Here is a 25627-nt window from a genome sequence, read left to right as displayed (position 1 = left end):
GTGTGGGCAAGTCCCACACGTCATTCGCTGATGGGCAGTCAGCTGACCTATTGGGCGGGCTACTTAACACATCAAATGCGTGAAGCGTATCCATACGCTTTTTATATCTCGACCACGGTATGCGCGTGACGTATCTATACGTTTTTATGTTTTTTTTTATTGATTACTGTACTTCATCTTTATATGCGCCCGGACAACATAGAAAGTAACACCGATCGGCTCTACAAAGATCCGGTATGTGATCCTGGAGTTAAAAGCCCCCCCCTCCTGAAAAGAGGTCTGATCTATGCGGGCAGGCCGCATCCATTACGACCTAATGGAGGCGGCCTGCACGGCATAGACCAGCGCAGATGTCAGGGGATCTAAAATGGACGTACCCATGCTCTAGTGTGTGTGAATACACTCGATTCCCCCTCCCCTCCTGTTTCTACATGGTTTCTCCCGAGGGAGCATTGTGGGGGGGGTCTCTTCGTCTCGGATCGCATTGGCAGTTTGAGTTCCCCCCCACTGCCACTGTGCTTTCAACTGCCTTGCACCTCTCTCATTCTCGGAAAAAGATATAACGCAGCAATAATCTGCAACGATCGGCATTTCATAACGTTTGCAACACACGGAGTCATGGACAGATGCACGAAACAAATGACATTATCGAGGGACCGCCATGATCAACTGGCCGCTTTACATGTCTTTTGTTGGAGATCGCCATAGCGTCTTCGCCAGCCAATGCAGCCATCACTATCGGTTGTGTGATTTTAACCTTTTTATTCATTATAATTGCAGTGATAAGACCGTAATGAAGGCGTCTGGGACGTCATCGACCCGTTTGTAATGTATAACGAATACACATGTCTCATCCTAAACTGCGGAAGCCAGAGTTGTCATTTTGTCGATATCACAGCCGGGCTTAGCGTCTCTCTCGATACCTTGGATGAAGCTCTTTTCCATCGCTGATCGCTCCTACGTGCTTCTTTGCCCAAACATGTCCAGACATGTCAACCACTAAACTAACCGATCCAGTAACGCGTCTCACCGTTATACTATCGTTCTGAAACGATCGGTGGAAGGTAGCCTACACTGATCAAGACTTTTGTTGCCCCCAGCTGTTACTGCGATTGAGACAATGATCAGATATGTGCGCATAATCATCATCATCATGAAGTTATCATCATAGCGAGGTTTAAAGTCACAGAGATTGACAGACAGATATAAAAATAAACATAAATACATTTTTATCATATACATACTACACACTGAATGTCTAATTTTAGGAGGAAAACAAATACACATTGATCCCATGTACAGTTTGTCAGTAGGCTATTGAATGCAGTTGTTCAGGTCCATGCCTTGTCTAAAATTCTCTTTTTCAGAGAGAACTATAGAGAAGTCATGGACCTGAACTATTATTCACAAAATAAGGCCTATAGCGACATGTACATACTATATACCGTATGAAACAGAAGACTCTCTGCTTTCATAAGAAAAAAACTAATACTGTAATAATAATAAAAATCACACCCCTGTGAAGTGAGCAGTGCAATGTTGCACAACATTTCTATTGATTGTGAATTGTGTTTAGTATGATTGTAAGCACCTGTCTCTCCTGCAGTACTATTGGTGTTCCTCTTGAGTCTTGATTGAGTGGGGAAAGTACCAAGTGCTATAGTGCAGGAGGGGTGTCTGTTTTATGTTTCAAGAGTTCTTGTGTTATATTATATATCGTATGTTAATAACGTGGCGCCTGAAATGTTTTCATGTATTTGGAATAGGTTTAGTAAAACCGTATATAATTGTGTAAATCAACTCATGGGCCATAGTTTGCCATTTTGTTACCAATTAGCTCTGTGTTCTTGGTATGGTCTCACCTAGTGTAAAAGGGAGACTGCAGGATGCTGAGGTTCAGTAGGGGCTTGGGCATCAAGCAGGTAACACCTGCTAGGGTCCCTTTATGGAAGGGGTTACAGCCTAATACAATTTATTAAGTTCTGGGGTTTGGTTTCCTAATTTGCTTTCCAACTAAGTCTTTTTTTGTGAGTTTGGTCTTAAGTGTTTTTGTTTGTTTGTTTGTTCCACTGTAAATACTGCTGCATCAGGGGAAAATAAAACACTCTATGGTACCCTACCCCTCCCCGCTCTGCAGCCCCACTGTCTTCCCCATCACCATCTTCATCACTTTCATCCACACTCACCATCTGCCTGGAGGAGATAAAGGCGTGGATGAAGCACAACTTCCTGCAATTAATCCAAAACAGAAGCCATTCTTATCGGCACCCCACACCAAGTTCAATCATCCCCCATAACAAGCATCACTTTCTCTGGCCAGGACATCCCACTTTCATCTGCCGTGACAAACCTGGGTGTTAAAATGGACCCCCACCTCAACTACGAGGCCCACATCAAACATCATTTTTCCTTCTCAAGAACATTGCCAAACTCCTTCAAAGGCTCCAATACATCCAAAACTGCGCTGCTATAGGATCCTGATGAGAGTGCGCAAATAGGAGCACATCACACCCATCCTCCGCTCACTCCACTGGCTCCCTGCATGTATCATTTCGCACCGAATACAAGATCTCCCTGATCACCCACCAGTGCATCCACGGCAACGCTCTCTCCTATACCTCAAGGAACTTGTCACCCCCCAAACCCTCCACTCGCTCCCCCCGCTCCTCAAACACAAACCGCCTCAAACCCGTCAAAACCAACCTGCGCACGATGGGCGACCGGACCTTCTGCTCGGCCGCCCCCGAACTGTGGAACGCCCTCCTGCACCTGCAGAGCACCACAGTCGGTTGACTTATTTAAGAGAGGACTTAAGACTTTCCTTTTTAACAAAGCGTTTTATAGCATGCCATTTTGTTTTAAATTGTGTTCCCTTTTCTTAGATGGTTTTAATGGTATAATGCTTCTTATGGTTTTTTTTAAATTACAATTTACAATTTACAATGCTATTGCTTAATGTAAATTGCTCTGGATTAAGAGCGTCTGCTAAATGCCTAAATTGTAAATCAGAATTTCTTTGACAGTGGGGGGACACAACAAGGATTACAGGTTGTATAATAATAGCCTACAATAACTTGTGTACACATGTATGAGAACTCAATGGCTAAGTTATAGAATATAAACCATCGTCTGACCCCCCTAAAAGTGGCACACTTCCTGGCCAATAACAGAATAGCGCATATGGAGACCTCAGCTCTAATGTACAACAGCAATAATTAGCAGTGCTAAGCAGCAAGCACGGTCAGGACCTGGACAAATTAGTGATGTCTCTATTGGGGCCAGATCATGTCAAAGACTGTCACATCTGGCCCAGAATATTGTGATGATCATTGATCTATTATCTTTAACCACAAGGTGTCTGTAGTGTCAGTAGTGAAGGACAAACCTTTGTATACCTGTTTGATTGAATAAAGAAGCCTTGGAGTTAAACTACTTGGTCATCATTGAATCAACAAACAGAACAAATATCACCTGATTTCAACCAACATAAATTCTGCCCACTGAGACAGACGTCCCTGGATGAATCAGAGAGTCCGATCAAGGCCAGATCAACTTAAGTCATATAACTTAGTCAGATCGTGCCCAGAATGAACTGTTGAAGACGTCCTGGAAATGACGTAAAGATCATCCCCATATGGGCTGTGATCTGGCCTAGTCCTGAACGTCACCGGAGTCACCGGAGGACATCATAACGTCATCATGACGTCATTTGGCTTGCTGGACTGACTAATATCACACACACAAAGTGTGTGTGTGTGTGTGTGTGTGTGTGTGTGTGTGTGTGTGTGTGTGTGTGTGTGTGTGTGTGTGCGCGCGCGCATGTGCTTCTATTTCACCGCACATTTCATCTCTAGACCATGAATATTTATTGTTTAGATTTGCATAGATAGCTAAGGGAACCAAATAATCAGATCAGCAGTGGTGTAAAGTAACTAAGTACATTTACTTATGTACTGTCTTATGTATTTGTACTTGAGTATTTCCAATATTTTTACCAATACTTTTGACACTTTTACTCAAGTACATTTTGAATTTAGTTGCAGCAAAGTATTTCTTATTTTTTCTTATGATTTTTTATCCCACGATTTTGTAACCCATTTTTCACCCCTGTGTCAATTATCTAATGTGATCCTGGGCTCTACACACCCTCCGCCAACCTGGTCCCCATATAGGGGGGACACGGGGAGAACATGCAAACTCAAACTGCAACAAAGTATTTCTACATTGCAGTATTGATACTTTTACGTAAGTACTACTACTACTACTACTACTAATACTACTACTACTAATAATAATAATAATAATAATAATAATAATAATAATAATAATAATATATTTATTTATAGCGCTTTTCATGAGCACTCAAAGACGCTGTGTGTAGTGGCAAGGGGGGGGGGGGACATCTAAAAGGACAACTTTATTAGGAGAAAAACAAGTAAAATATAAGAATTAAAAGCAATAAAACAGAGCAGGTTAAAAACAAGCCAGCTTAGAAATGCTAACCTATACAGGTGGGTTTTCAGTGCGGTTTTGAAGGTAGGGAGGGAGGGGGCATCATAATGTGTGTGGGGAGAGCATTCCAGAGGGTGGGGGCGGCCACAGAGAAGGCCCTGTTGCCCCAGGTTTTGCGTTTGATCTTTTTGGGAATCACAAGGAGACCGGCAATGGGATGGCACTCGAGGAGGGCGGAGAGGTAGGGGGGAGCCAGGTTGTGCAGTGCTTTGTAGGTGGTGAGGAGTACACTACAAGTAAATAATTGAGTACTTTTTCCACCACTGCTCAGCATGATCATGGCGAGCCGCTATGCTATCCACCTCGACGGTCTCACCTGAAGGCCTCGATGAGTCTCTCCACCTTCTGCGCTTCCCCCTGAACACGAACGTGAGCCTGGAACTTTCTCAGCGCCTCGTCCAGTTCCATCCCGGAGAAATCCATCTCATCCACGACACAACTGCATGGACGGGTAAAACGGAGAGAAGGCAGAGACGGAAAAGAAGGTGTGTGAGAGATAGACATCAAAATAAAAAGCAAGACGGGAGAGAATCGATGGAAATGAAGGCGGCAACACACAGACATTCAGGGCGGGGACACCTTTTGGTGTTTTAAGCATTATGTTATATTTTAGCTATTGAAAAATAGCAGATCTACAAGCTCATAGCGTGCTTGTAGGTCTGCTATTTCGTTTTTAATCGTGAAAATGTAGCACAAGTCTTTGGATATATATTCTGTCAGAGCAAACGTTTTTAACTAAAATCTTTGCTTCTGGAAGGGTCCCGGGACAAACATATTTTCAGATGGGGGTCCACGGCCGATTACATATCATTTTTGGGGTTCTGTTTGAGAACGACTGACATAGAAACATGAAGTTTTGTCAGGATTTAGAAGACATTTGTAGAATCGTCCTCAGGTCTAAATGGGTTATCTCATGCATAGGCCTTTTCAGACGGGGAGCGACTGACACGCCTTCTAATTCAATTTCAATGAGAGGTGTGTGAAATTGATGCACGCGTGCTAGTTTCGTGCACACGCCTGCGACTAACTAGACATGGATTGTGGTGACCTCCCTCATGAGCAGACCTGGAGCTGATCCAGGCGACAACGCCTGCGTCACCCGCTCCCCGTCTGAAAGGACCTAACCTTTAAGGTGGTTGCACACTGGTGCGTTTCTTCACTGCGTTTTGCAGATCCGAAAGTAGTAGGCTATATAGTCAGCCATTGAACAACACCCCACTAGACTCCACTAGACACTCCACTAGACCCCGGTCTGAAATAACTTTATATGGACAATATTTTCGGTGGCAGTGTGCAAACGTGATTGACATAATGTGAGGTCGATTTTATTTTTTACTTGCCAAAAATTCACTTGGATATTCGTCCAAAAAAACAAAAACAAACCAGTGTGCAAATACCTTTTATGCCACTGTGCATGTATGCAACTGTATGTCACGGTTTAAATGATGGCACCATAGTGCATCTATGTGAGTGAGTCTATGACTACACTAGTGTCTATGTGAGTGAGTCTATGACTACACTAGTGTCTATGTGAGTGAGTCTATGACTACACTAGTGCTGATGGCATTTTGTTCCTTTTTCAGGACCACTTCCATTCCACAGCCATTGACCTGGAAGACACACATTCTTGCGCGCACACACACACACACACACACACACACACACACACACACACACACACACACACACACACACACATACCGTACAAAGGCTCTAAACAGAAGAAAGTGGTAGCTGAGAATGGGGGAGATACAGGAAGAGGAAAAGAGATAGGGAGATACAGTGAAAGAGCGAGTCAGGAGAGAGCTGTGGTGAAAAAGCCACAAAGAAAGGCACTGGCAAGAGAAAAAAATAATTTGTCTATTATTATTATTGTGTGCGTGCGTGCGTGCGTGCGTGCGTGCGTGCGTGCGTGCGTGCGTGCGTGCGTGCGTGCATGTTAGCGTGCGTGCGTTCGCGTGTGTGCGCTCACTCTGAGAGCAGTGACCTATTTCTTCAGTCTCTCTACACAGCATCTCAGTGAAACAGCCTCCTAAATCCTAGATCACTATATACCGCGGTAGGACAAAAACATAAAAAATAAGTATGTATGAACACAGTAAAATTTAACTCACAGATCCCTTTGGTTCCATTTGTACACTCTCTGAGTTAAAAGAACACGAGGATGTGGCTGTGTGTAAAGCAGCTGCATGCATTTTCATGCATACTGTACATTTACATCGATCATGTGTATAGGATGTGCCTCATGTTATGTTATTTGTGAATATGCGTCCATGTATACTATGTACACTTATGGGTCCATCTGTACACTCTATGGGCTGTTTTACACCCAGTGGTGTGCCGTCAGGGCCAGCAAGGCCTTCTCTACTGACTGGCCCTGCACTTGCCTGATGCAGAAATGTATATTTTATAATAAATATTTATTTTTCGAAATATATTGTATTTATTTCGCTGTCTCTCATTCAGACAGGCTGGACGCGCTGCTTCCATTCTGTGCAGGTACAACTGTTTTTGGAACAGTGAACAGCAATGTCCGTGTTGTTCACCTATGTGTCCGCCTATGTATGTGACGTTAATGAGCACGAGTATGACTATTAGTACCAGTAGGGGCGATGTTGTGCCAGAAACAGAGAGAGAGATAGTGCTGTACTGTTGCCTGCTAATGAGAGAGAGAGAGAGGGGGGGGGGGAGAGAGGGGAGTTGCACCACTCAGTTCACACGGGTGTGATTATGTTTTAATCAATGTGATTTTTTCCTTGTGTTTCCTCCACCGTGAGGCCTTCAGAATCTCCACAGAATCCCCTTGCTGTAGTCACTCGGACAGAGTGTATAAGTGGGTTCTAGATTCCTATAGTATAGGTTTAGTATGTATCTCGTTTGGGGAGGTGCTTTGGGGAGGTGGGGGGGGGACGTTTTTGCATTTGCTAACTTTTGTTTCTACATTTTACTTTTTCAACTTTTTTCCAGTTTTGTCTTTTCTTTTGTTTACTCCATCCACTATTGTTCAATTGGTCACGACATGTCTAGTCAATTTGACGGGTACGTTGATAACAACTTACCTGTCTTTACTGATCTGCTCTAAGTATGAATATGGCTAGTGTAGGTCGGTCACAGGTTCCCAGGGGGACTTTAACCTTTACCAGTTGGAATGTCAGAGGGTTGAATTCGGCATTAAAGCGTAATAGGGTGCTTTGCCACTTACGTCATTTAGATACTAAAATAGCCTTCCTCCAGGAGACCTGGCTAGCCCCTTCCGACCATCTCAAAATGCACAAGAGCTGGGTTGGGCAACTTTATCACTCATCGTTCCCTAGCACATCTAGAGGAGCAGCCATTTTAATTCACAAGTCGGTACCCTTCACTGTCTCTAAATTCATTGCAGATCCACAGGGCCGCTATGTTATCGTCACAGGAAAGCTCCAAAATACTCCATTGGTCTTAGCAAATGTTTATGCACCAAACTGGGATAATGATCATTTCTTTCAAAAGTTTTTGTTTTCACTACCAAACCTCGACACTCATCAGCTCATTTTGGGTGGGGATTTTAATTGCTGCTTATATCCTGCCTTAGACCGCTCCTCGTTGAAGGGTGCCACAACATCTAAATCCACTAAAGTAATTAAGTCATTTCTCGATCAATATGCTGTTTCAGATCCTTGGCGTTTTCTTAACCCTACAGCCAAAGCATACTCCTTTTTCAGTCCAGTCCATCATACATTTTCACGTATTGATTTATTTTTAGTAGATAATAAACTTCTGTCTTCGGTTCGAGGCTGTTCATATCATGCCATTGTTATTTCAGACCATAGCCCTGGAGACAGAATACGGAACGGCTCACTAAATTGACTGCACTCATTGCAGAGCTGGATAATAAATACGCATCCACACCTTCTGCAGATTTATATAAACAGATTATCACCCTCAAATCTGAATTTGATGTTTTATCCACACAACGAGCTGAGGAGATGTTGTTAAAATCGAGACACGCCTATTATGAGTTTGGAGAGAAGCCTAGCAAATTATTGGCCCACCAAATTAGACAGTCAGCAGCTTCCCGGATGATCACTGAAATTAAGGGCACATCAGGTGCGACGACTGACCCAATAGAAATTAATGCTGAATTTAAAATGTTTTACTCTACTCATCGTATTCATCAGCTGACGAGGAGAAATATAATTCATTTTTTGAATCATTGGATATCCCCACCATTAACCCTGCTCAGAAAGGTTATTTAGATACATCTATTTCCCACCAAGAATTGTCTGATGCTAGTGGAAAATGTCCTGGACCTGATGGCTTCCCGGTTGAATTTTATAAAAAATTAGCTGACAAATTAGTTCCTATTCTGACAAAAATGTTTCTTGAATCTCTAGAGTGTGGTCAACTCCCCCAAACTTTGCGCCAAGCCTCCATCTCACTCATTTAGAAAAAAAAACAAAGACCCTCTCAGTTGTGGCTCTTATCGGCCCATTTCCCTATTGAATGTTGATGTAAAGCTACTCGCTAAGGTATTAGCTCTGCGACTTGAGTCCATTCTCCCTTGTATTATTTCCTCAGATCAGACGGGCTTTATTAAGAATAGACACTCATTTTTTTATATTAGGCGACTTTTCAATATTATTTATAATTCCTCATCTTCTCAATACCCGGAAGTACTTGTCTCGTTAGACGCATAGAAAGCATTTGATCGAGTAGAATGGGCCTTTTTATTGGTAACCTTAAACAGATTTGGATTTGGCGAAAAATTTCTTAAATGGGTTAGTTTACTGTACTCATCTCCAATGTCTTCGGTTCATACTAATAACAACTACTCTGATTACTTCCCCCTTTTCAGAGGGACAAGACAAGGGTGTCCTCTCTCCCCCCTACTTTTCGCACTCGCTATTGAACCGCTTGCCATGACATTACGACAGAGCCCGCACTTGAGTGGTATAATTAGAGGCGGTGCCGAGCACAAGGTCTCATTATGATGATCTGCTTTTATATATCTCTGATCCAGCCACCTCTCTACCTTATGCCCTCTCTATTCTCGAGTCTTTTGGTGAAATCTCAGGTTATAAATTGAACTTTGATAAGAGCGAGCTCTTCCCGATAAATGATGCTGCCCGTGACTTGACTACCCATTAGAAACATTGCCTTTCAAAGACTCCCGCCACGGATTTTCTTATCTTGGGGTAATCGTTAAAGATAAATTTGAAAAACTTTTTGAACACAATTTCTCTCCACTTTTAACTCGTACCAAACAAGATCTTGAGCGCTGGTCTCTTCTGCCGTTAACACTTGCAGGCCGTATTAATTCGGTTAAAATGAACATTCTTCCTAAATTTTTCAAAAAATTTGATACTATTATTTCAGGGTTTATTTGGAACAAAAAGATGGCGAGGCTGCGCAAGACCATCTTAGAGAAACCAAAACAACTTGGTGGAATGGCACTACCTAATTTTTTGTTCTACTACTGGGCTGCTAATTTTCAAGTTATATTGTATTGGCTGCATGACTACAACCTACAATCATCCCCTGCATGGTGGCTCATGGAATCCACTTCCTGTGCCCCGGCTTCTCTGACTGCCTTAGTATGTGCTCCCTCAATTGCGCCATTATCTAAATTCTCTTCCAATGTTTTAGTTAAGTCGACTCTTAAGATCTGGACTCAGTTTAGACGCCATTTTGATATTCAACTATTCCCATTACTAACCCCTCTGTGTGCAAATCCATTATTTCCTTCTTCCTTACAAGATCGGGCATTTAAAATTTGGTATGATCATGGCATTAAGTCAGTCAAAGATTTGTTTGATGGTGGCACGTTCGTTTCGTTTGACCAGATTGTTCAAAAGTATAAGCTACCCAGAACCCACTTTTTCCGTTACTTGCAAGTCCGTGATTTTGTTCGCCAAAAATGTACTAGTTTCCCGACTATTCCACCAAATTCACCTATAGACATAATTATAGCGTCAGCTCCTCTTAGTCTTAAGGGAAAGATATCGTCACTCTATACCTCATTATTTGACCTTCAACCTTCAACCACTGCCTATAAGAATATTTGGGCCCAGGACCTGGAGGAAGACATTTCTGATGAAACCTGGGAGGCCATTATGGGTCGTGTTCATTCTTCATCAATATGTGCTAAACATGGGGTGTTGCAATGTAAATTTCTCCACCGGGTGTACTGGACCAAGGTTCGGTTAGCCAGGATCTATGATAGTGTTGATCCAACGTGCGATAGATGCCACCAGGCTCCAGCTAATCTTCTTCATATGTTTTGGACCTGTCCAGCCTTACAGTCTTTTTGGTCAGCTATATTTGATACTATTTCAGATGTGTTACAGTTTCCCATAGAGCCATCCCCTATTATTTCCCTAATTGGCGTCCTTCCTGATACTATCCCCCTGCCTAAATATCAATCTGACCTTGTCGCTTTTGTGACGCTTCTGGCAAGACGTCTTATTCTCATGTATTGGAAAAAGACATACCCACCTTCACATTCCCGTTGGATATCGGACATACTGCATTTTTTAAAATTGGAAAAAATTAAATATACATTGCGTGGCTCAATCTCCAAATTCAGTAAATGGCAGCCTTTTCTGTCTCATGTTGACCGCCTTACACTTGTGCCCCCGATTGAACCTGATTGAACCTGATTAACTGTCGCCTGACAGCCCAACCTGTCTTGTCTGGACGATGTTTGTGACCATGATCTATGAATATTGACTATATTGGAGTTTTTAATTCATTTTTTATATATTGTTTTTATTGTTTTGTTGTGCTTTGAATGTTCTTTGGTTGTCTTGATTTGGAGTTTGTGTTTTGTTATTGTGTGTGTTTTAGTTTCTTTTTGTATTTGTCACTCTGTTTTTATTTCTGAATTTACTTCTATTTTGTAAAAAAAAAAAAAAAGAATAAGCAGAACATAAAAAAAAAAAAAGAATCCCCTTGCTGTTGAATTGAATGGGAGTGATATAGAGATTGGCAGGTTCCTTAGCCAATCAGATTTCTCAGTAAAACTATGCCTAAACCTAACCCTAACCCTAACTGAGCTTAAACCTTACTTAAACCTAAACTCAGTACAACTATGCCTTCCCAGGAGCCAATCAGACACATGGTAAGGCGGGTCTACCCTAGAACGTTGGTGGGATTCATAATCAGGCGTCAGACCCAGGAGAAAGAAAAGGACTCACTCCAGGACGTCCCTGTTGAAGTGCAGCTTGCTGTTGCCCAGGAACTCTCCGATCATCTGCCTGCTCAGGCCTTTCCTCTGCAGGAGGAAGTGAGCCACGCCGATGGCCGTGTCCGGTACGAAACCCCGCGTGATCAGGAAGTGGATGCCTCGCTCCGGGTTTCTGCCCAAGGGAGAGAAGAGTGTCAGCATGTTTGTCTCAGTATGTGGCATAATGTTGAGAGAGAGAGAGAGAGAGAGAGACACACATTGCAGTCAGAACTGCAGCATCACTCCCAATCTTCCGTCGTAGTCTGAAAACCCACCTTTTCAGACTCCCATCATGGCCCATAGCACTTACCCCACCCCCTTAGATAGCATTTCTGTAGACTTAGATAGCATATGATACAGACTTATAGCATGTTATGTAGACAGCACTATAATTGCATTGTATGTAGTCATAGCACGTCATAGTACGTATAGCATAGTAGTATAGATGTATAGTTTATATGTATAGTTTCATTATATAGATATTCCACTGTTACTTTCTTAGCTTACGCATGTTTCATGATAAATGTTTTTATGTGATGTATTCCCATGCTTTATTGTTCTTGCTTAATGTAAGTCGCTCTGGATTAAGAGCGTCTGCTAAATGCCTAAATTGTAAATTGTAAATTGTAGAGAGAAAGAGGTGTGTGTGTGTGTGTGTGTGTGTGTGTGTGTGTGTGTGTGTGTGTGTGTGTGTGTGTGTGCGTGTGCGTGCGTGTGCATGTGTGCCTGCGTGCGTGCGTGCGTGCATGCGTGCGTGCGTGCGTGTGTAAGGGTGCATGCGTGCATGCGTGCATGCATGCGTGCCTATAGTCATGTACGAAAGCTGGACCTTGGAAATGGCCACAATGTCATCGATGCACATGAGTTAATTTACGTTAATTGGAATTAACTAAGAAGTGCAGGTCAACTGTGCGTGGGCTCTATTCATAGACACAGAGAGACTACATCACATTGTTCATTCATAGACCTTTTTTTATCTCCCGCTCCCATCTCGCTCCCATCTGCCGCTCCTGCTCTTTATCACAAACACTGATGATGACAGCACAGGGAGGTGCTGAATGGACAGCTCCTACACTACTACACCAATTTAAATGGTTGACTTGCACAGAGGTTGAAGGATTTTGTTTCGTTTAAAGGTCGGGTAAGTGATTTTCTTTGGTTAAAATAAGTGTTAAAAAGCTCTATATTGTGATAGTATTCATTGCTATAGAGCAGAGGTTCCCAACCACTGGTACGTGTACCTGTGCTGGCACTCGGGACATGTCCCACTGGTACGTGAACCTGTGCTGGCCCTCGGGACATGTCCCACTGGTACGTGTACCTGTGCTGGCACTCGGGACATGTCCCACTGGTACGTGAACCTGTGCTGGCCCTCGGGACATGTCCCACTGGTACGTGTACCTGTGCTGGCCCTCGGGACATGTCCCACTGGTACGTGTACCTGTGCTGCCACTCGGGACATGTCCCACTGGTACGTGTACCTGTGCTGCCACTCGGGACATGTCCCACTGGTACGTGTACCTGTGCTGGCCCTCGGGACATGTCCCACTGGTACGTGTACCTGTGCTGCCACTCGGGACATGTCCCACTGGTACGTGTACCTGTGCTGCCACTCGGGACATGTCCCACTGGTACGTGTACCTGTGCTGGCCCTAGGGACATGTCCCACTGGTACGTGTACCTGTGCTGGCCCTCGGGACATGTCCCACTGGTACGTGTACCTGTGCTGCCACTCGGGACATGTCCCACTGGTACGTGTACCTGTGCTGCCACTCGGACATGTCCCACTGGTACGTGTACCTGTGCTGCCACTCGGACATGTCCCACTGGTACGTGTACCTGTGCTGCCACTCGGGACATGTCCCACTGGTACGTGTACCTGTGCTGGCACTCGGGACATGTCCCACTGGTACGTGTACCTGTGCTGCCACTCGGGACATGTCCCACTGGTACGTGTACCTGTGCTGGCCCTCGGGACATGTCCCACTGGTACGTGTACCTGTGCTGCCACTCGGGACATGTCCCACTGGTACGTGTACCTGTGCTGCCACTCGGACATGTCCCACTGGTACGTGTACCTGTGCTGGCACTCGGGACATGTCCCACTGGTACGTGTACCTGTGCTGCCACTCGGACATGTCCCACTGGTACTCGAGAAGGGAATCCCAAGTTTTCCTGACCGTGAATCTATAACCGTGTGTCACCAAGATCAATGATATATGATCAATGACAATGATATAACATTATGTTGTGAATTTGTGATATAATAATATAGCAGCGGGTAGGCTGGCTACTTGAGGCCACCCTCGCCCCAGCCATGCCGGTCCGCACACATTTCATGAACTGTCAGCCGGTCCGTGGTAATAGAAACGATACATATAGCTGGCATGCTACACGAGAACAGTTTGTTTTAGGAGTGCTCACTGTTCTGTGTTTTAATACCTGGGTATTTTGACGCAATGTGGGGAATTTGTGTGTGTGTGTGTGTGTGTGTGTGTTGTTTCTAGTAATAGGTTGTGTTTATGAATGGTCACTATAGTAGATAGAGATTTCAGAGGTGTTTGTACATCCTGGATGTTGCTCGTGTCTCTAACAAATTATCGCTGCTTTTCACTGCTGGCAGTGGCGGAATGGAGCCTCGGATTGAATACAGAAACAAACTTAAACAACCATAACACGCCCATCGTTCAAGATAGGTTTGTTATGTTTGTTTTGTTTTGTTTAGTTTGTTTAGTTTTGACTAATGTCTGACCAATCACAGTACTCACAATATCTCAGAGACAACAGAACACCCCAAATCCCACCCACCTGATCCTCTGAATGATGTCATATTATATATTATATATAGTCTGTAGCCAGCAGAACCGAACAAATTCCATCTGTTCGGGTGTCGTATGCATTAGGCTTAATTCTGACCCTGACCCTGATCGTTTTCCTAATCTCGATCCTGTGATTCTCGTTTAAAATTCTGATACTGATGCTGATTGACACGCTCATTGACATGATGGGAACTATGCACAAAAATGAATTTCACCCACTTTTTTACTTGTGATGTGACAATAAAGGGTGTCACTCACACATTGAAGAGGTTCAGTCCGATGCGGTAGAGACGCTTGCGGTGTGTATCCGTGGAGAGGGTCGGTGAGCGACACGACGCCGGGTCCTGGCAGCGGTCCCGGGGCAGAGAGAGGACCAGGGCCTGGAGTTCCCCCGGGCTGGGCCCCCCGACGGGAACCTGCCCATGGGGCTGATGGGTGTACTGGTACTGCTGGTACTGGGTGTAGGTCTGGGTGGTGGGCTGCTGGTTGGACTGATGGACCGTTGTTGTGGTTGTGGTGGAGGTGGTGGAGCTCAGTCGTCTCTCCGAGCCGCCACTCTCCCCCTTCAACCCCCCTCCTCCCCCACCTACGCCTCCTCCTCCCAGAGTGGGCACCACCGAGCCCCTCCTGGAGCCCGGCTCCCCTCCCATCAACAGCTCCTCGCTGGGGGGAGGCGCGGGGAACTCCCCCGCCTCCCCGCTCATGGAGGCTTTCCGACTGCCCGCGTCTCCTCCTCCCCCCGTGGGCCCCAGGGCGGAGGTGGTGGTGGCGGAGGAGATGGTGTAGGAGCTGTTGCTGTCGATGTGCACCGTCACGTCCCTGAACGCCATGAGGAGGGAGCTGGCGCTGCGAGGCATGCAGCCGGCGCTCTCGGCGGCCTTGCGGAACGCGCCGGGGTCTATCAGCATCCCCCCCGCTCCGCCCTCTCCTTCTCCGCCCTCTCCCGCCGCCGCCATGCTCCAGCCGCGGAGGGCGTCGTCGATGGACTGCGCCAGGGAGTGCAGCTGCAAAACAATGTGACCGTGAGGACATGGATACAAGTACAAAAACATATAGCTGGGAGGACTGGTCTGTAGGCATGTAACGATATATTGTATTTCGAATTTTCGATATATCGATATAAATTGGTGACAATTTAAATCGATTTAATAAAAACATGTATCGCGATCCAAGGATTTGAGATTTGTGTAAAACATTTCCAGTCATTTGCTTGCTCGTTGCTACACAGTATTGAAAAAAGTACAGTTGGCTTATCTACCTCAGAATTGAAAAATTCACAAAGATTTTTTTTGTGGAAGCGAATTTGCTGTGATCATCAATCGGTACATGTCAACTGGTCTGTGGTGATATACGATACAGTTGCTGAACTCCATATGTGGAGATAAAGGAACATCCAGTACCAGACTTGAAAGAAACATAAGCTTAACAGTCAGTGCCAGCTGGCTGTGTTGCTGGAACAGCCACTTGTTCATTTATTGCTGGCTTACTTTTGTGTTCATACCTTTCGTTTCATTTCAGAGGCTTTGGCGTATTATCTTGCTACGCTGTTCAGATGATATATCTTGCTTTTTTTTTTTTTTTTTTTAGATATTTTTTTGCGGCTTACGCCTTTATTGATTTTTTAAGGGATAGAAAGTAGGCTGACAGGAAACGGGAGAGAGATGGGGGGATGACATGCGGTAAAGGCCGTGTCGGGTCCGGGAGTCGAACCCGCGGCACACCGCGACTGGATCACCAGTCCGGTGCCCAGACCGTTACGCTACGGCCTGGGCCTATCTTGCATTTTCTTCTGATATTTCATGCTCTTCTACTGACAGTATGGCACCTTTTCTTATGTGCTGTGTAAATTACTTGGTACTAGGAAAATCAGACTCGGAAAAGTGCTAAACAGAAATGAATTTATTATCTATAACTACTAATTGTAGAGATTGTGTCCTCAAAATGTGAGGACGGAACGCATCCTCAGATATTGCACACTGGAAGGTATGGCATTCTATAGCTCTGGTCCAAAGCTTTTAGTTACTCCACTGCGCCCTCTACCGATATTGCCAAGAGAAAACCTTCATAGAGAATATTTTTCCTCCAGTGAAAAAAAAATCCCTTTCTGTCCAAAAGTACCTTTCTAATGACACAACCCGCCTTTGCATTGGTGTATTGTATTGGTGTGTCTTTTTTTCATATTGTTTTTGATTGTCGTTTGTTATCTGCTGTCTTTAACCTTGCTCTGTGCAGCACTTTGGAACCTTGTTTAGAAAAGTGCTACACAAATTAAGTTCATTATCATTATCATTCTGCGCTGTGATTGGCTGAGCATCGCATGATGGGTGTGCCACATGAGCAAATTTAAGTGGGGAGAGAGAAAGAGAGGGAGAGAGAGGTAGGGGGAGGGAGGGGGAGAGAGAGATGTGTGAAAGAGAGAGAGGGGGAGAGAGAGACAGAGAGAGAGGGGGGGATAGAGGTAGGGATGTCATATCCCCGAACAAATATGGATAATATAATATAATAATTATTGTTATTATTATTCATGCAAAGATTTACATAAAATATCTGCTGCAGAATGGCTGTATATACTGTATAAGAGAGCTCTGCTACCAAGCAGAAACAATGCATGACCTATTGATGTCACTGCAGCACTCGCCTGCTCTGAGAAGCAGTCCTCCAGCTGTGTGAGTGTGGTTGCAGGGGAGGGAGCTGATGGGGCTACATCTGGGGCTTGGTCTGTCACCACAGGAGGAGGCGCCCGGACAAGGGCAGGGGAGGCGGGCAGAGAGGTGGTACGGGAGGGGGGCGGAGGCGGGGTTTTGGCGCGCTGGGGGGGTATCGGTATGGGCCCTCCTCCGGGCTCCAACAGCGTGTAGCTGTGTCGCTGGGTGGCGCTCTGTCCTCGGCCCCCGGGGCCGGGGCGGCGCAGGGAGATGCGGCGTGGCAGTTTGCTCTCCGACAGCGAGTTGCGGATCTTCTGAAAGTTCTTGCTGAGCTGGTACTGGCGGAAGGCCGTCTGAATGCGGCGGGCTGCGCGTCGCGCGATCAGATGGCCTCCGTAGTTCTGCTCCAACTCCTCTATCTGCGCAGTGAGAGAGAGGTATTCAATTAGACAGCGTGGCCACATTGTAAAAGGACTTCGAAGTAGGGGGCCGCCCACAAGACCGTGTCCGTGGTTAACCGTTTCACCATTTGTTGTGTGCTACAGTATAGAACACAACAATGGACAATGGACATATTTTGTCCATTATGGTAACTTATTAGGGCCTGCTTCATACTGCATTCATGCGTTTAGGTGTTTGACATAGGATCATCTGTGCAGGTCCTTTATAATGCACATGGGCTTTGAATTTGACATTGAGAAAATAGGAAGTATATTCAATATTCTGTGCACGGTTCTCTGGCATGGAAGTGTCTTTGTGAGCATAGTATTGGAAGCAGGCTGGCATGTTTTTAAGGTTTTTATCCGTCCTTTTATGCGCTCTTATGATGTGTTCTATTAATCAATAATGGAGAGTTAGACTATGATTCAGCCCAGGACTGACTGAGCATGAATGAATCATACTGTGTAAAACCTGCATGGATGGAGATGTACAAATTGGAAGATGGACTAAATCCACTCAAACTAATAGTCAAACCACTTTCAAGACCTGAAAGCTACATTATTCTGATTAGAGTAGACTACATTTCTGTTTTGTTTCTTTGATGTACTGTTGACGGCTGATGTAGACAGTTATAATATATTTTCTGAGAATGTTGACAATGACAGCTAGCTAGCTATAACTGGAACTTTACTGTCACTATCAAACATCTCGTCAAGGCCCTGACACTGCAAGGCGGCTAAATTCACGTCGGTCGCACAATGTCCTTGAAAGATCAGATGAGCAGTATCGGACTGCCACGCAGGGCGATACTGTTCTTGCATTTTCTTCTTGGAATTAGACCCATAGCGTGAACACTATCAATCCTCATCTTGCAATCTAATCCTGGATGAAGGGACACTGGAGGAGGACAGATGGGCTGTGACACTGAAAATTGAGAAGAGTAAACACCCTCATGGGCCAATTTCTGCCCTGCGGCTCAGTCCTAAATCACAGCATCCTCGAGGCTTTCTCTCCTGCATCATATGTTCAGCTCACGTCTCAGCTTCATGTTCCCCTTCATCTTATAAGCAAGACCCAGAGAGACAGAGAGATGGGGGGGGGGGTTGAGGAAGAGGAGAGAAAAAGATAGCCACACGTGCCTTATTGCAAGTGCACACACACACACGCACACACACATGCACACACACACACATGCACACGCACACGCACAAACACACACACACACACACACACATGCACACTCACAGAGACACACACACACGCACACACACACGCATGCACGCACGCATGCACACACAAGTCGACGCGACGGAAAAATAAAACATATATGTGATGTATATTAATTTCTGTTTTGTTTTTGTTTTTAACCAAATATTTTCTTTTTGTGCAGTTTCTGTGTGGGAAGTGAATGTGATATTGTTTATTTATGTTTTTGGTGTCTTTATGACAAGACACGAAAATAGAAAATGTATGAATGAATTAGGCCTATTGTCACACAGACTGTATTTATTTACACACATAACATATGTATATGTTGCTCTCACATCCACACAACCACACACACACACACACACACACACACACACACACACACACTCACACTCACTCACACACACACACACACACACACACACACACACACACACACACACACACACACACACACACACACACACACACACACACACACACACACACACACACACACACACACACACGCACGTTCACCCACACTCTGTGTATGCATTTGCACACACATAACAGATACATATGTTGCTCTCACATCCACACACCCACATGATATTGCAGCAGGCAGCACCGTTAACAGAGGCACAGCAGAAACAGTGGCCCCTTCAGTGGATCGCTGTGAGAAATAAAGATACCTTGAGCTGCCACGACAAGAGCGGTTATTAGCTGTTACCATGACGACCTAGCATCTTTCACGATCCTGTCGCCGTGGCGATGGCATCGCTATGGTGGCCGTGGGAATTTCTTGCGAGTGTAAATAGGGACATTAATATACTTTTTCAGTATTTTGAATACACAAACCACATATCACTTGCAGAAAACCTTGGACAAACTCCTGCTAACTTTTGCACACACACACACACACACACACACACACACACACAAACACGCACGCACACACACACACACACGCACGCACGCACGCACGCACGCACGCACGCACGCACGCACGCACGCACGCACGCACGCACATCACACACACACACACACACACACACACACACACACACACACACACACACACACACACACACACACACACACACACACACACACACACGCACTACTATAAAAGAGGCATTGTTGCATTTGCAACAGAGGTGTATACCTGTTTGTTCTTGTTCTCCAGAGAGATTTCATATTCGCTCGGTCCCTCTCTCTTGATTCCTCCGCCCCCTGTCCCCTCCATTTCCTGTCCGCCATCAGAGGAAGAGCCGCCTTCCAGGCTGAGCATCTGTCCACTGCCATGAAGACAAAAATGTGTATACTGACATTAGAGTTTGTGACCTTGAACCTTCATGTGCGTACATCATTGACCCCCAAATGGGCTCTATGCACACACGCCATTTTGGAAAGAACTTGGGCCCCTTCCTACTTCCTCAGGTGTTACTGCTGATATTAATGAAGGCTCTGTTCCATTTTGGTCAAACAGAGGTGCTGCTATTGTGCGTGTTGGCTCACTGGAAACACTCTGCTACGCCAGTGGGTCTCAAAGTGTCCTTGAGTGGGTTCCAAATGGCCATGTACGGCTGTGTACAGTACACTCTCAGAGTTATGGGGGTCATTGAAATTAAAAAGTTTGAGAACCACTGCATACTAAATGGAACAGAACCTTAATCAGTACCATCGGTATAACACATGTGAAGGAAGTATACGGAAGCGGCCCGGAAGTAGGAAGAGTTGTTCTGTGCAAGGTTATAATATAGTTAACTAAAACTAACTGAAATTATAGACAAAATACCCTTAGTTTTAGTTTTTTATCAACATTTATAATTATGCCTTTCGGTCATTTATAATATAAATTGGTATTCACCCTTTGCTTTGAGTTGCTTAGTGCAGGGGTTCCCAACCTTTTTTGGACCAGGTACCCCTTTTGCGGTAGATATTTTTCCAGGTACCCCCTCATCCTCGCAACACAGATAACAATATATTTACAACCACAAGCAGTGTTTCCTGCAGGAAAAAGCTTTGGCATGGTGCTGGGCGCAGGCCGCAGGGGGGCCTCCTTGCGTCAAACATTTTGATTAATTAATTAATTTTATTCAATAATTAATGAATAAGATTAATAAATTAAGATTGATTTGTATTATTGCTCTTGTATTGCTATTGGAGACACTGGGGGGACACTGGGCAGGCACTGGGGAGGCACTGGGGAGACACTGGGGAGACACTCGGGAGGCACTCAGGGAGGCACTCGGGGGGGACACTGGGGAGGCACTCAGGGGGACACTGGGGAGGCACTGAGTGGACACTGGGGAGGCACTGGGAAGGCACTGAGGGGACACTGGGGAGGCACTGGGAAGGCACTGAGGGGACACTGGGGAGGCACTGGGAAGGCACTGGGGAGACACTGGGGAGACACTGGGGAGCATGGGGAGGCACTCAGGGGGACACTGGGTAGGCACTGGGGAGGCACTCGGCTGGTCACTGGGGAGGCACTCAGGGGGACACTGGGGAGGCACTGGGAAGGCACTGGGGAGACACTGGGGAGACACTGGGGAGGCACTGGGGAGACACTGGGGAGACACTGGGGAGCATGGGGAGGCACTCAGGGGGACACTGGGGAGCATGGGGAGGCACTCAGGGGGACACTGGGGAGGCACTGAGGGGACACTGGGGAGACACTGGGGAGGCACTGGGGAGACACTGGGGAGGCACTGGGGAGGCACTGGGGAGACACTGGGGAGACACTGGGGAGGCACTCAGGGGGACACTGGGGAGGCACTGGGGGGACACTGGGGAGGCACTCAGGGGGACACTGGGGAGGCACTGGGGAGGCACTGGGGAAGCACTGAGGGGACACTGCAGGAGGCACTGGGAAGGCACTGGGGAGGCACTGGGGAGAAACTGCAGCCACTGGGGAGACATTGGGGAGCCACTGGGCAGACACTGGGGAGGCACTGGGCAGACACTGCAGGGAAGACACTGGGGTGGCACTTGGGGAGGCACTGGGGAGGTACTGGACATTTCATATCACACACACACACCATGATTCACAAGCCCCCTCAAAAAAAAACAAAAAAAAAAAAAAAAACGTTTTTTTTTTTTTTGAGGGGGCTTGGGTACCCCCTGGCTATGTGTCGCGTACCCCTAGAGGTCCGCGGACCCCACGTTGGGAACCGCTGGCTTAGTGGATTGGATGATTGCACTCTCACACAGTAATAAAGGGAAAAAAACATATTGGTAATTTTTACACTCTGTGTTAGGGAACTCAGCTTGGTATGGTATGTGTCAGTATCTCTCTCACAGGCAAGACAGAACTGTCATCATTAAAGGCAATCTCTGGAGCCAGTGGCGATCCCATCTTCAGAATCAGGGACCTAAGGCCATCCTGCAGGATGACAACGCCCGTCCCCCTACAGAGCCAGGATCATCACAGATTACATCCACAATTTGGGAGTGGAGAGGATGGAATGGCTTTCCGTGAGTCCAGACCTCAACCCATTTGAACACTTGTAGTGCAGGAACAAACACTCAATAAGAGCCTTTGTTTGTTAGATATATACCCCTACCCGGGGTAGAACAAAACAGGACATAGTTTTTTCATATCTTTAGGTTGTCCTCTTCATGAAATGGATGGTCACTCATGAAAAATCTGAAAGACCCGTTTCGTTTAATGACTATAGAACGACCGCAACAATGGATGACGGACGGACGGACAGACGGACAGGTTCCAAACCTAGTCTCGGCCATGCCTTTTGGCCTGGTGGAGACAATAAGGGAATACTTATTTGATACCATGTTTTTACCCAGGGACTTCATATTCATGTGGAATCTATGATTCTCAGGCAGGCCTAATATCTCTCAAAGCATCAGGAATGACAAATATTGTTATTGTATTCTATATGCCCATACAGTCTAAAATAAATGCAGTAGTGCTGCACACAAAACAATTTGTGTGCCGTTCCTAATGAATAATCGAGAAATCATCAATCAGAAGCTATATGGAAAACAATTTGGCTCCAGGCAGTCAAAATAGCCACACACTATTAAAATAAATATATGAAATTGAGAATAAGCTGCTAATTGATTAATTAAGTATTGATTTAGAATGTCACACAGTAGTGTATTGTACTTACCATAGAAGGCTTATAGAACAATATTTTGTCATTCCAGCTGTTTTGAGCCATAGAGAAAAGGGGATCCACTCATAATTCCGATGCCACATGGGTCTGACGCGTGGCATTGCGTGCGGTTAGGGTTGGGGACAAATTGGACAATGTTAGTCATGGAGCGAGTGAGCAAGCTTGCGTCAGTGGCACATCAACATAAAGCTCTGAGTGCATTTCCTCTATCACAGTTTTAGTTATTTCTGGGTCTTGGCTCTCTTGAGTGGATGTTGTTATGTCCAAATAAATGACTCACCTAATGCATCCATTAGCTCGTATGTTTTAGTTTTTTTCTTCTCCATCTTCATCCAAAAACAGCTAATGGCATGGGTGCTCAAAACACCTTAGTGGTCAGGAGGTATAGCTACACGCACATCCCAGTAAATTCAACGGGAGCTCGAACAAAATAAATAAACTGAAAAAGGAGAAAGTCTGCACACCGTTTTAAAAGCTCACAAAAAAACTTTAATTACCAGAGCAGAAGAAAACATAATTTCGGCCTCCTTCTCCTTGCTCAAAAAACCTTTCATTCATATACCATTAAGGCAGTAAATGATCCTGTTATATATATCATGAGTGCCCATGTACATCTAAGTCTGTGTACTTGAACTTGAGATACAGTGTACTTGATATGTATTGTGTAAAGAAATACATACAAAAATAACTCAAACTAAACTAAAACTAAGCATTTTCACCAAAATAAAAACTAAATAAAAACTAGCAAACCCGCTCTAAAAACGAACTTAAACTAATTTAGAAAATAAAATGTAAAAACTAACTAAAACTATAATGAAAAACCCAAAACTATTATAACCTTGGTTCTGTGTGCATAGCCTATTGATATGTATTTGGCCGCGGAGACCCTGAAATGATCTTGTTCCAAGGTCCAAGGACCCCCATAAGAGAAGATTTTTGTTGTTAATTTCTTTTCAAAATTGTTACACAATTTTCACTGCTTATAAAGTTTTGTTTTTTCAAATATTTTGAAAATAGCAGATCGATTTACAAGCCTTGCAATTGTGAACTTGTACCTCGGCTATGTTCAAAAGTAGGGTTAATAGGATAGATATTATAGATAGGATCCGACAGGAAGCACGCACATCTCCAGAAATTCTACAGGTGCTGGTCAAAAATATACGTACAATGAAAAGGAAGGGATGTCCGCACACTGAATCACTGCTCCCAGGAAAATTATTTATTTCTTGAACAGAGTTTTGACCCTTGTGGGTCTTCGTCAGGTATGAGTACAAAACATCAAGAGGCATATTATATACAACAGCATATGGAGGAACGAGCTCTGTTGCATCATGTGGGCATACCTAACAATGGATGCCAAAGAAATATCAAAAGTCCATAAAACTTTTTTTTAATTACTTCCTGAAAACGAAAACGTGCTGCGTGATATGCTACGTGTCGAGGCCCACATCAATAAAAGCCAATTATGAACACCTATTGAGAACCACTGGGCTACAACAACCAGGGACATATAAAGTGCCAACGACGCCAGGGCTATAGAGAGATGTGTTTAGCATTTTGAGGTGAATAGGAGTGACAGGGTTCACAGGAAAATAAATTGAATTGGCTCTGTAATCCACCTGAAGTATATTAGAGCGAATTGGTCTGACCCAAAGTAGTGCTTCTATTAACCCGTTCTGTTAGTTTCTCTCCTCTTTTTATGCTAACAGATTATGTTTTAATTCCTCGGAGTAAGATGTGTTCGGGGTTCTGTTATGTTTACATGGCCATTTCATCACAGTTTTGGCTCTAGTGCAGGTTTTCAGTCTCAACACGATAAAAGCATTCACTTCAAATATAACCCTTTTTAGTTACACCTGATGCTATGTTTTCCTTTCAATACATTATAAGTACTAGTCCTTACCCGTTTTAATATATGAACACCAAATTAGGTACAGTGTGGGTAATGCGATGTATAGATCACTCAGTGGTGTGCTTTAACTAGTAGGGCTAATAGTTTAATGACGTCATGTGCACGTCACATGCATGCGCATGGCATAGCCACTCAGCTCGTGCTAGTTGTAATACTTTCAATACCATTCAATAGGCCTATATGATGGAAAACCAGCTATTCAATTGTATTTCTTATTATTTAGTTGCATTGTTTGTTGTTTTTTATTTTTGTTTCAATTAATACTTTTCCTTTTAGTTTTATATAAAAGTATTTTGATCAACCAGCAAGAAATGTTGGATGTACAGTATACTATTTATGAATACTATTGATCGGGAAAAAAACTAACGTGCACTTAAATTGTCTAAACGACTAAAGTGACTATAATAAAAACGCAACACTGACGCAACACTGACGCAGCAATGATAAGGAGCTGATGTTTACATGCACATACAGTATGCTCTATATGGACTTATTGGTAGACAACGTAAACTCATATTTGTAATGATTATATGCCTAATTCCAGTTTCCAGAAGAAAAAAATAACTGCCAACAGCTGGGAGTCGACAGGCGTACAGGTTTAGGCACGAAACAAACTTTCCTCTGGAATCTGGACGCATGTCTTCTTCGGTGGGTCGTCATCTAGATATCCGCGTGCAGTATAGCAGCAGAATAATACTAGGCTAAGCTACTTTCATGGCCATTTATATGGGTTTATATATAGTGTCACTGAGGGTGTGAAG

At 44.7% G+C, this 25627-nt stretch overlaps 1 protein-coding gene across 1 annotated transcript in view; it reads right to left on the bottom strand.

Moving 5' to 3' along the window:
- iqsec3b (IQ motif and Sec7 domain ArfGEF 3b) overlaps positions 1 to 25627 on the bottom strand; it is a gene marked incomplete at both ends in the record, with an annotated part of 74068 nt that overhangs the window by 20914 nt on the left and 27527 nt on the right. The window contains 5 exon segments of the mRNA XM_083762984.1: positions 4829 to 4951; positions 11688 to 11849; positions 14794 to 15539; positions 17174 to 17599; positions 19978 to 20110. Coding sequence (XP_083619110.1) covers positions 4829 to 4951; positions 11688 to 11849; positions 14794 to 15539; positions 17174 to 17599; positions 19978 to 20110 — 1590 coding nt within the window.

The sequence above is a fragment of the Protomyctophum parallelum genome, assembly GCF_964188405.1.
Source record: "Protomyctophum parallelum genome assembly, chromosome: 4".
Lineage (NCBI taxonomy): Eukaryota > Metazoa > Chordata > Actinopteri > Myctophiformes > Myctophidae > Protomyctophum > Protomyctophum parallelum.
The sequence above is the reverse complement of the archived record's forward strand: the minus strand, read 5'-3'. Positions and strand labels throughout refer to the sequence as shown.